We start from the raw sequence: 12973 nt of genomic DNA on the forward strand, positions 1-12973 counted from the left end.
ATATTATGGCAAGAACAGCTCAAATAAGCAAAGAGAGACGACAGTCCATCATTACTTTAAGACATGAAGGTCAGTCAATATGGAAAATGTCAAGAACTTTGAAGTTTCTTCAAGTGCAGTCGCAAAAACAATCAAGCGCTATGATGAAACTGGCTCTCATGAGGACCGCCACAGGAATGGAAGACCAAGAGTTACCTCTGCTGCAGAGGGTAAGTTTATTAGAGTTACCAGCCTCAGAAATTGCAGCCCAAATAAATGCTTCACAGAGTTCAAGTAACAGACACATCTCAACATCAACTGTTCAGAGGAGACTGTGTGAATCAGGCCTTCATGGTCGAATTGCTGCAGAGAAACCACTACTAAAGGACACCAATAATAAGAAGAGACTTGCTTGGGCCAAGAAATACGAGCAATGGACATTAGACCGGTGGAAATGTGTCCTTTGGTCTGGAGTCCAAATTGGAGATTTTTGGTTCCAACCGCCGTGTCTTTGTGAGACGCATGTGTGGTTCCCACCGTAAAGTATGGAGGAGGTGTTATGGTGTGGGGGTGCTTTGCTGGTGACACTGTCTGTGATTTATTTAGAATTCAAGGCACACTTAACCAGCATGGCTACCACAGCATTCTGCAGCGATACGCCATCCCATCTGGTTTGGGCTTAGTGGGACTATCATTTGTTTTTCAACAGGACAATGACCCAACCCACCTCCAGGCTGTGTAAGGGCTATTTGACCAAGAAGGAGAGTGATGGATTGCTGCATCAGATGACCTGGCCTCCACAATCCTCCGACCTCAACCAAATTGAGATGGTTTGGGATGAGTCGGACGGCAGAGTGAAGGAAAAGCAGCCAACAAGTGCTCGGCATATGTGGGAACTACTTCAAGACTGTTGGAAAAACATTCCAGGTGAAGCTGGTTGAGAGAATGCCAAGTGTGTGCAAAGCTGTCATCAAGGCAAAGGGTGGCTATTTGAAGAATCTCAAATATAAAATATTTGTTTAACACTTTTTTGGTTACTACATGATTCCATATGTGTTATTTCATAGTTATGATGTCTTCACTATTATTTTACAATGTAGAAAATAGTAAAAATAAAGAAAAACCTTTGAATGAGTAGGTGTGTCCAAACTTTTGACTGGTAGTGTATATATAAATATATACACTGCTCAAAAAAATAAAGGGAACACTAAAATAACACATCCTAGATCTGAATGAATGAAATAGTCTTATTAAATACTTTTTTCTTTACATAGTTGAATGTGCTGACAACAAAATCACACAAAAATTATCAATGGAAATCAAATGTATCAACCCATGGAGGTCTGGATTTGGAGTCACCCTCAAAATTAAAGTGGGAAACCACACTACAGGCTGATCCAACTTTGATGTAATGTCCTTAAAACAAGTCAAAATGAGGCTCAGTAGTGTGTGTGGCCTCCACGTGCCTGTATGACCTCCCTACAATGCCTGGGCATGCTCCTGATGAGGTGGCGGATGGTCTCCTGAGGGATCTCCTCCCAGACCTGGACTAAAGCATCCGCCAACTCCTGGACAGTCTGTGGTGCAACGTGGCGTTGGTGGATGGAGCGAGACATGATGTCCCAGATGTGCTCAATTGGATTCAGGTCTGGGGAACGGGCGGGCTAGTCCATAGCATCAATGCCTTCCTCTTGCAGGAACTGCTGACACACTCCAGCCACATGAGGTCTAGCATTGTCTTGCATTAGGAGGAACCCAGGGCCAACCGCACCAGCATATGGTCTCACAAGGGGTCTGAGGATCTCATCTCGGTACCTAATGGCAGTCAGGCTACCTCTGACGAGCACATGGAGGGCTGTGCGGCACCCCAAAGAAATGCCACCTCACACCATGACTGACCCACCGCCAAACCGGTCATGCTGGAAGATGTTGCAGGCAGCAGAACGTTCTCCACGGCGTCTCCAGACTCTGTCACGTCTGTCACATGTGCTCAGTGTGAACCTGCTTTCATCTGTGAAGAGCACAGGGCGCCAGTGGCGAATTTGCCAATCTTGGTGTTCTCTGTAAGCACAACCCCCACCTGTGGATGTCGGGCCCTCATACCACCCTCATGGAGTCTGTTTCTGACCGTTTGAGCAGACACATGCACATTTGTGGCCTGCTGGAGGTCATTTTGCAGGGCTCTGGCAGTGCTCCTCCTGCTCCTCCTTGCACAAAGGCGGAGGTAGCAGTCCTGCTGCTGGGTTGTTGCCCTCCTACGGCCTCCTCCACGTCTCCTGATGTAGCTCCTGAGTGGCGCAGTGGTCTAAGGCACTGCATCGCAGTGCTAACTGCATCGCAGTGCTAACTGTGCTACTAGAGATCCTGGTTCGAATCCAGGCTCTGTCGCAGCCGGCCGCGACCGGGAGACTCATGGGCGGCGCACAATTGGCCCAGCGTCGTCCAGGGTAGGGGAGGGAATGGCCGGCAGGGATGTAGCTCAGTTGATAGAGCATGGCGTTTGCAACGCCAGGGTTGTGGGTTCGTTTCCCATGGGGGGCCAGTATAAAAAATAAAAAAAATGTATTCACTAACTGTAAGTCGCTCTGGATAAGAGCGTCTGCTAAATGACTAAAATGTAAATGTAAATGTACTGGCCTGTCTCCTGGTAGTTCCTCCATGCTCTGGACACTACGCTGACAGACACAGCAAACCTTCTTGCCACAGCTTGCATTGATGTGCCATCCTGGATGAGCTGCACTACCTGAGCCACTTGTGTGGGTTGTAGACTCCGTCTCATGCTACCACTAGAGTGAAAGCACCGCCAGCATTCAAAAGTGACCAAAACATCAGCCAGGAAGCATAGGAACTGAGAAGTGGTCTGTGGTCACCACCTGCAAAACCAGTCCTTTATTGGGGGTGTCTTGCTAATTGCCTATAATTTCCACCTGTTGTCTATTCCATTTGCACAACAGCATGTGAAATGTATTGTCATTAGTGTTGCTTCCTAAGTGGACAGTTTGATTTCACAGAAGTGTGATTGACTTGGAGTTACATTGTGTTGTTTAAGTGTTCCCTTTATTTTTTTGAGCAGTGTATATAATACATATATAAATATATAAATAAATAGAGTTTTATAAATATATAAATATATATATATAAATAGATAAATATAAATATATATATATATATTTAGATATATAAATAAATATATATATATATAATTAGAGATATATAAATATATAAATATATATATATATATATATATATATATATATATATATATACAGTGGGGGAAAAAAGTATTTAGTCAGCCACCAATTGTGCAAGTTCTCCCACTTAAAAAGATGAGAGAGGCCTGTAATTTTCATCATAGGTACACGTCAACTATGACAGACAAAATGAGGAAAAAAAATCCAGAAAATCACACTGTAGGATTTTTTATGAATTTATTTGCAAATTATGGTGGAAAATAAGTATTTGGTCAATAACAAAAGTTTCTCAATATTTTGTTATATACCCTTTGTTGGCAATGACACAGGTCAAATGTTTGCTGTAAGTCTTCACAAGGTTTTCACACACTGTTGCTGGTATTTTGGCCCATTCCTCCATGCAGATCTCCTCTAGAGCAGTGATGTTTTGGGGCTGTCGCTGGACAACACGGACTTTCAACTCCCTCCAAAGATTTTCTATGGGGTTGAGATCTGGAGACTGGCTAGGCCACTCCAGGACCTTGAAATGCTTCTTACGAAGCCACTCCTTTGTTGCCCGGGCGGTGTGTTTGGGATCATTGTCATGCTGAAAGACCCAGCCACGTTTCATCTTCAATGCCCTTGCTGATGGAAGGAGGTTTTCACTCAAAATCTCACGATACATGGCCCCATTCATTCTTTCCTTTACACAGATCAGTCGTCCTGGTCCCTTTGCAGAAAAACAGCCCCAAAGCATGATGTTTCCACCCCCATGCTTCACAGTAGGTATGGTGTTCTTTGGATGCAACTCAGCATTCTTTGTCCTCCAAACACGACGAGTTGAGTTTTTACCAAAAAGTTCTATTTTGGTTTCATCTGACCATATGACATTCTCCTAATCCTCTTCTGGATCATCCAAATGCACTCTAGCAAATTCAGACGGGCCTGGACATGTACTGGCTTAAGCAGGGGGACACGTCTGGTACTGCAGGATTTGAGTCCCTGGCGGCGTAGTGTGTTACTGATGGTAGGCTTTGTTACTTTGGTCCCAGCTCTTTGCAGGTCATTCACTAGGTCCCCCCGTGTGGTTCTGGGATTTTTGCTCACCGTTCTTGTGATCATTTTGACCCCACGGGGTGAGATCTTGCGTGGAGCCCCAGATCGAGGGAGATTATCAGTGGTCTTGTATGTCTTCCATTTCCTAATAATTGCTCCCACAGTTGATTTCTTCAAACCAAGCTGCTTACCTATTGCAGATTCAGTCTTCCCAGCCTGGTGCAGGTCTACAATTTTGTTTCTGGTGTCTTTGACAGCTCTTTGGTCTTGGCCATATTGGAGTTTTGAGTGTGACTGTTTGAGGTTGTGGACAGGTGTCTTTTATACTGATAACAAGTTCAAACAGGTGCCATTAATACAGGTAACGAGTGGAGGACAGAGGAGCCTCTTAAAGAAGAAGTTACAGGTCTGTGAGAGCCAGAAATCTTGCTTGTTTGTAGGTGACCAAATACTTATTTTTCACCATAATTTGCAAATAAATTCATTAAAAATCCTACAATGTGATTTTCTGGAGAAAAAAAATCCCAGTTTGTCTGTCATAGTTAACGTGTACCTCTGATGAAAATTACAGGCCTCTCTAATCTTTTTAAGTGGGAGAACTTGCACAATTGGTGGCTGACTAAATACTTTTTTTCCCCAGGGTATATATATATATATATATATATATATACAGTTGAAGTCGGAAGTTTACATACACTTAGGTTGGAGTCATTAAAACTCGTTTTTCAACCACTCCACAAATGTCTTGTTAACAAACTATAGTTTTGGCAAGTCGGTTAGAACATCTACTTTGTGCATGACACAAGTAATTCTTCCAACAATTAAACAATTTAAAGGCAATGCTACCAAATACTAATTGAGTGTATGTAAACTTCTGACCCACTGGTAATGTGATGAAATAAATAAAAGCTGGAATAAATCATTCTCTCTACATTTTTACATTTTAGTCATTTAGCAGACGCTCTTATCCAGAGCGACTTACAGTTAGTGAGTGCATACATTTTCTCTACTATTATTCTGACATTTCATATTCTTAAAATAAAGTGGTGACCCTAACTGACCTAAGACAGGGAATTTGTACTAGGATTAAATGTCAGGAGTTGTGAAAAACTGAGTTTAAATGTATTTGGCTAAGGTGTATGTAAACTTCAGACTTCAACTGTATATATATATATATATATATATATATATATAAAAATATATATTTATAAATAAATATATATAAATAGATATATACGCCAGGCAGCTCATAGAGCTCCAGGTAGGGGACAGCTGAATAACCATTTTAGCTTCTAGATAGCACCATTTCTTCTAAGTGTGTACAGTTTAGTGTGCAGTTAAATATTCAACTTTTCTCTAAACTCACAGCTATAATCCAGAGTTCTCATTGAAGAGTTGTTAGAGAGAGACTGATGTTATAGAGAGACTGATGTTACAGAGAGAGACTGATGTTAGAGAGAGACTGATGTTATAGAGAGACTGATGTTACAGAGAGAGACTGATGTTAGAGAGAGACTGATGTTACAGAGAGTCTGATGTTAGAGAGAGACTGATGTTAGACAGAGACTGATGTTATAGAGAGACTGATGTTACAGAGAGACTGATGTTATAGAGAGACTGATGTTAGAGAGAGACTGATGTTAGACAGAGACTGATGTTAGAGAGAGACTGATGTTAGAGAGAGACTGATGTTAGAGAGAGACTGATGTTAGAGAGAGACTGATGTTAGAGAGAGACTGATGTTAGAGAGAGACTGATGTTAGACAGAGACTGATGTTAGAGAGAGACTGATGTTAGAGAGAGACTGATGTTAGAGAGAGACTGATGTTAGAGAGAGACTGATGTTAGACAGAGACTGATGTTAGAGAGAGACTGATGTTAGAGAGAGACTGATGTTAGAGAGAGACTGATGTTAGACAGAGACTGATGTTACAGAGAGACTGATGTTAGAGAGAGACTGATGTTAGAGAGAGACTGATGTTAGAGAGAGACTGATGTTAGAGAGAGACTGATGTTAGACAGAGACTGATGTTAGAGAGAGACTGATGTTAGAGAGAGACTGATGTTAGAGAGAGAGACTGATGTTAGAGAGAGACTGATGTTAGAGAGAGACTGATGTTAGAGAGAGACTGATGTTAGAGAGAGACTGATGTTAGAGAGAGAGACTGATGTTAGACAGAGATACTGATGTTATAGAGAGACTGATGTTAGAGAGAGAGACTGATGTTAGAGAGAGAGACTGATGTTAGACAGAGATACTGATGTTATAGAGAGACTGATGTTAGAGAGAGAGACTGATGTTAGAGAGAGAGACTGATGTTAGACAGAGAGACTGATGTTAGAGAGAGACTGATGTTAGAGAGAGAGACTGATGTTAGAGAGAGACTGATGTTAGAGAGAGTCTGATGTTAGACAGAGACTGATGTTAGAGAGAGACTGATGTTAGAGAGAGACTGATGTTACAGAGAGACTGATGTTAGAGAGAGACTGATGTTAGAGAGAGAGACTGATGTTAGAGTCTGATGTTAGACAGAGACTGATGTTAGAGAGAGAGACTGATGTTAGAGAGAGACTGATGTTAGAGAGAGACTGATGTTAGAGAGAGACTGATGTTAGACAGAGACTGATGTTAGAGAGAGACTGATGTTAGAGAGAGAATGATGTTAGAGAGAGACTGATGTTAGAGAGAGAATGATGTTAGAGAGAGACTGATGTTAGAGAGAGACTGATGTTACAGAGAGACTGATGTTAGAGAGAGACTGATGTTACAGAGAGACTGATGTTAGAGAGAGACTGATGTTAGAGAGAGACTGATGTTAGAGAGAGAGACTGATGTTAGACAGAGAGACTGATATTACAGAGAGACTGATGTTAGAGAGAGACTGATGTTAGAGAGAGAGACTGACGTTAGAGAGAGACTGATGTTAGAGAGAGACTGATGTTAGAGAGAGACTGATGTTAGACAGAGACTGATGTTAGAGAGAGACTGATGTTAGAGAGAGACTGATGTTAGAGAGAGAGACTGATGTTAGACAGAGAGACTGATGTTACAGAGAGACTGATGTTAGAGAGAGACTGATGTTAGAGAGAGACTGATGTTAAAGAGAGAGACTGATGTTAGACAGAGAGACTGATGTTATAGAGAGACTGATGTTAGAGAGAGACTGATGTTAGAGAGAGACTGATGTTAGAGAGAGACTGATGTTACAGAGAGACTGATGTTAGAGAGAGACTGATGTTACAGAGAGACTGATGTTAGAGAGAGACTGATGTTACAGAGAGACTGATGTTAGAGAGAGACTGATGTTAGAGAGAGACTGATGTTAGACAGAGAGACTGATGTTAGACAGAGAAACTGATGTTACAGAGAGACTGATGTTATAGAGAGACTGATGTTAGACAGAGAGACTGATGTTAGAGAGAGAGACTGATGTTATAGAGAGACTGATGTTAGAGAGAGACTGATGTTAGAGAGAGAGACTGATGTTAGACAGAGAGACTGATGTTATAGAGAGACTGATGTTAGAGAGAGAGACTGATGTTAGACAGAGGCTGATGTTACAGAGAGACTGATGTTACAGAGAGACTGATGTTAGAGAGAGACTGATGTTAAAGAGAGAGACTGATGTTAGACAGAGAGACTGATGTTATAGAGAGACTGATGTTAGAGAGAGACTGATGTTAGAGAGAGAGACTGATGTTAGACAGAGATACTGATGTTATAGAGAGACTGATGTTAGAGAGAGAGACTGATGTTAGAGAGAGAGACTGATGTTAGACAGAGAGACTGATGTTATAGAGAGACTGATGTTAGAGAGAGACTGATGTTAGAGAGAGAGACTGATGTTAGACAGAGAGACTGATGTTACAGAGAGACTGATGTTAGATAGAGAGACTGATGTTAGACAGAGACTGATGTTATAGAGAGACTGATGTTACAGAGAGACTGATGTTAGACAGAGACTGATGTTATAGAGAGACTGATGTTAGAGAGAGACTGATGTTATAGAGAGACTGATGTTAGAGAGAGTCTGATGTTATAGAGAGACTGATGTTATAGAGAGACTGATGTTATAGAGAGACTGATGTTATAGAGAGACTGATGTTATAGAGAGACTGATGTTAGAGAGAGACTGATGTTAGAGAGAGACTGATGTTATAGAGAGACTGATGTTAGAGAGAGACTGATGTTAGAGAGAGACTGATGTTAGACAGAGAGTGATGTTAGAGAGAGACTGATGTTAGAGAGAGAGACTGATGTTAGACAGAGAGACTGATGTCAGACAGAGAGGCTGATGTTAGAGAGAGACTGATGTTAGACAGAGAGACTGATGTTAGACAGAGAGACTGATGTTAGACAGAGAGACTGATGTTAGACAGAGAGACTGATGTTAGACAGAGAGACTGATGTTAGACAGAGAGACTGATGTTAGACAGAGAGACTGATGTTAGACAGAGACTGATGTTAGAGAGAGACTGATGTTAGAGAGAGACTGATGTTAGACAGAGAGTCTGATGTTATAGAGAGACTGATGTTAGAGAGAGAGACTGATGTTAGAAAGAGACTGATGTTAGAGAGAGACTGATGTTAGACAAAGACTGATGTTAGAGAGAGTCTGATGTTAGAGAGAGACTGATGTTAGAGAGAGACGGATGTTATAGAGAGACTGATGTTATACAGAGACTGATGTTAGACAGAGAGACTGATGTTACAGAGAGACTGATGTTAGAGAGAGACTGATGTTAGACAAAGAGACTGATGTTACAGAGAGACTGATGTTACAGAGAGACTGATGTTAGAGAGAGACTGATGTTAGACAGAGAGACTGATGTTACAGAGAGACTGATGTTACAGAGAGACTGATGTTAGAGAGAGAGACTGATGTTACAGAGAGACTGATGTTACAGAGAGACTAATGTTAGAGAGAGACTGATGTTAGACAGATAGACTGATGTTACAGAGAGACTGATGTTACAGAGAGACTGATGTTAGAGAGAGACTGATGTTAGACAGAGAGACTGATGTTACAGAGAGACTGATGTTAGAGAGAGACTGATGTTACAGAGAGACTGATGTTAGAGAGAGACTGATGTTACAGAGAGACTGATGTTAGAGAGAGACTGATGTTAGACAGAGATACTGATGTTACAGAGAGACTGATGTTAGACAGAGAGACTGATGTTACAGAGAGAGTGTTGTTAGACTGAGAGACTGATGTTACAGAGAGACTGATGTTAGAGAGAGACTGATGTTACAGAGAGACTGATGTTACAGAGAGACTGATGTTAGAGAGAGACTGATATTAGACAGAGAGACTGATGTTACAGAGAGACTGATGTTACAGAGAGACTGATGTTAGAGAGAGACTGATGTTAGACAGATAGACTGATGTTACAGAGAGACTGATGTTACAGAGAGACTGATGTTAGAGAGAGACTGATGTTAGACAGAGAGACTGATGTTACAGAGAGACTGATGTTAGAGAGAGACTGATGTTACAGAGAGACTGATGTTAGAGAGAGACTGATGTTACAGAGAGACTGATGTTAGAGAGAGACTGATGTTAGACAGAGAGACTGATGTTACAGAGAGACTGATGTTAGAGAGAGACTGATGTTGCAGAGAGACTGATGTTAGAGAGAGACTATGTTAGACAGAGAGACTGATGTTACAGAGAGAGTGTTGTTAGACTGAGAGACTGATGTTACAGAGAGAAGGGGAGCGTGATCAAAGGGATATAGCAACCCCTCCCTCCTGGGTGGGGTGGCCACGAGGACAGACTCACAGAGGAGAGGAGGATCCCCTATGGCCAGAATTAACAAATGGAGAATGGCACCACTCTATGCTGCCTAGCTCATTCACTCAAACAATGGACTTCCTCTTGCATGGGAAAGTAAAACCACACAGGTCTGCTCCAGATATTGATATTTTCCATAATAATTCAAAGTGAGGCACTCCGATGCTTAAGCGTGTGTCAAATGATTCCTTATTGATTTGTTTTGTATACAGGATGTGTATTAAGATATATTTGTATGTAACTGATTAAAGACGTCAATTCAACATCTATTCCATGTTGGTTCAACGTAATTTAATTGAAATGACGTGGAAACAACGTTTCTTCAACTAGTGTGTGCCCACTGGGATCTTCTCATCTTCTCTAAAGCTGCAGCAATCTGTGGCTGAACTCCTGCACTGTGATTTATGGTTACTATACAGTACATCCCTCTACAGAGCCTGCGTCCTGCTTATGTCTTTAGTATTCGTGAAATTTGAATGAATTGCGGTAGATAAATAATGAATAGGTAACACTGACCGGCAGAGCAGGGAGATTTGAATATTTCATTAACGGCAGGTTGGCATGAGTGCACCTCAGCTGTCATAATGACCCTCTTGTTGTCAACCCAGGGAGGTAAATACAGTGGATCAAAGATGAACTCCACTGAGGATAGCGCTCTGCTTTTCACACTGGCCCACTTTAAACACAGATTGATGTGTGGCAGTTGATGATGCTATTTTCATGCACCAATTTTAACAGTACTGTGCATATACACTGAGTATACAAAACATTAAGGACACCTTCCTAATATTAAGATGCAACCCCCCCCCCCCCCCCCTTTGCCCTCAGAACAGCCTCAATTTTTCGGGGCATGGACTCTACAAGGTGTTGAAAAAGTTCCACAGGGATGCTGGCCCATGTTGACTCCAATGCTTCCCACTGGTGTGTCAAGTTGGCTGGATGTCCTTTGGGTAGTGGACCATTCTTGATACACACGGGAAACTGTTGAGCGTGAAAAACCCAGCAGCGTTGCAGTTGGTGCGCCTGGCACCTACTACCATGCCCTGTTCAAAGGCACTTACATCTTTTGTATTGCCCATTCACCCTCTGAATGGCACACATACACAATCCATGTCTCAGTTGTCTCAAGGCTTACATATCCTTATTTAACCTGTCTCCTCCCCTTCATCTACACTGATTGAAGTAGATTTAACAAGTGACATCAATAAGGGATCATAGCTTTCACCTGGATTCACCTGGTCAGTCTATGTCATGGAAAGAGCAGGTGTTCCTAGTGTTATGTACACAGTGTATAGTATTACACCATCATGATTATACATAAAGAGGATATGAGTTTAGAGCTTAGTCTTCAGTGGGCAGCCTGCTTTATTATCGATTTAATAAAATGTTTGATTTTAGTCGCTTGAATCGACCTCCACTTCAGAGTTGACTTGTTTAATTCCATCCCTTTGTGAGGTGTCTGTCCGCAAGGTCCTTGTGGGATGTTACGAGCCGAACCGAGCATCGTTGCCATAAGCGGAGACTTGAGGGCAGAGGATTATAAAACGGTGTCGGTGGTGGGATGGTGTGTTTACGCGCTGGCACTTTGCAGCATAAATTAGCATGGGACAGGAAGCGCAGCGCTCGGCATAACACCTCGCCCACCCACAGCCTGCGGCCTGACTCCCTGACACTGGAGACAGAGTCAGAGTCAGAGAGCCTGCCAGGGTTAGCGGTTAGTGATAATGCTAATGCTAGAAACACTCTCCACTGCAGCAGTGCCAGGAACCAGGAACTCAGCAGCAGCAACTTGAAAGGCAACGCCACATCCCTTTTGGGTGGGATTGTTTTTTTCTCTGTTTCGAAATTCATTTTTAAAGACGATCAAAGGAGGTTAGGTCCTCTCATAGTAAGCATTTCACCACTTTAGGAGAGAAGAAAGCTGCGAGGAGATCTTTAAGGGCACAGGATTGACATGCAGAGAAAGGGTAGCTGTGGTATATTGCCCAGTGACATCTGTAAATGTAAAAATATATATATATATGTCCTCACTTACTGCCAAAGGGAGGGGGATGATCACTCAAAACATCATTTATTTTTATTTAAATCCATCATTCAAGGCAACCCGTTAGACTGTGCATGTTTACGACAACGGAGTGACCGTAAATGACTCTCCCCACTGAGTCTGCACTGTGTCACTCTGTTGCTATTCATAAGCCCTGGGTGATACGTTGAATAAGTCGTCTAGCGTTTAAAGGTTTGAAATGTTTACTAACACTGGTCACTGCAGTTTAATAAATTTATTCAGACCTCATGTCAGGAAATTATTTAGTAATTGAAGCACGGATGTGTCCCAAAACCCATTAAAATTGTGAGCAATACACTTCCACTTTCAGTTGAATTTCATAGCAGAAAATCTTACGTAAACTAAACGCTATCATGACAAATTCATGGTTATGGCTGGGATTTAGATTTGTTTGACCCTCGCTTCGCATCTGTATGTGTAAAAAAGATTGAGAAGGTGAGAAAAACACAGTGAACGGTGCTAGTGTGAGTCTGAGAGAGTGTGTTTGGGTTGAACCAGATGTTAAGCTCAGTTGTATTCTGCAGGTGAGCAGGCTACCTGTGGAGAGCTGTAGCCAGGACACAACCTGTAAGACCTGTCTGGGCTCTGGAGACCCCCACTGTGGATGGTGTGTACTTCACAACAAGTAAGTGGATCACTTTACATATGCTCTTATCTTCTCTGTGGGTAGATGAACATATTGGGAAAACAAATAACATGGTTGTTTTAGTGTGATCAAGTTGCCTCAGTCGATACCAACTATATTAATTGATTCCTGAGCGGCTGCACGGATTTCCAAGGTGACATTTTGATACCAATCAAAGTGAGAATAATGGAGGCTCTGTTAAACATCAGGATGGCCAGATGCTGTTGGAAAGTAACAGTAATACATCCTGTATATTCTGAACTTTGAATGGACCACTGAG

At 42.0% G+C, this 12973-nt stretch overlaps 1 protein-coding gene across 1 annotated transcript in view; it reads left to right on the top strand.

The window, feature by feature from the left end:
- The window catches only part of plxna3 (plexin A3), a gene marked incomplete at both ends in the record, with an annotated part of 147307 nt that overhangs the window by 62861 nt on the left and 71473 nt on the right, over window positions 1–12973 (top strand). The window contains 1 exon segment of the mRNA XM_084186683.1: window positions 12593–12693. Within this exon segment, the coding sequence (XP_084042809.1) occupies window positions 12593–12693 (101 nt within the window).

This window comes from Coregonus lavaretus (assembly GCF_964263955.1).
Source record: "Coregonus lavaretus genome assembly, chromosome: 22".
NCBI lineage: Eukaryota > Metazoa > Chordata > Actinopteri > Salmoniformes > Salmonidae > Coregonus > Coregonus lavaretus.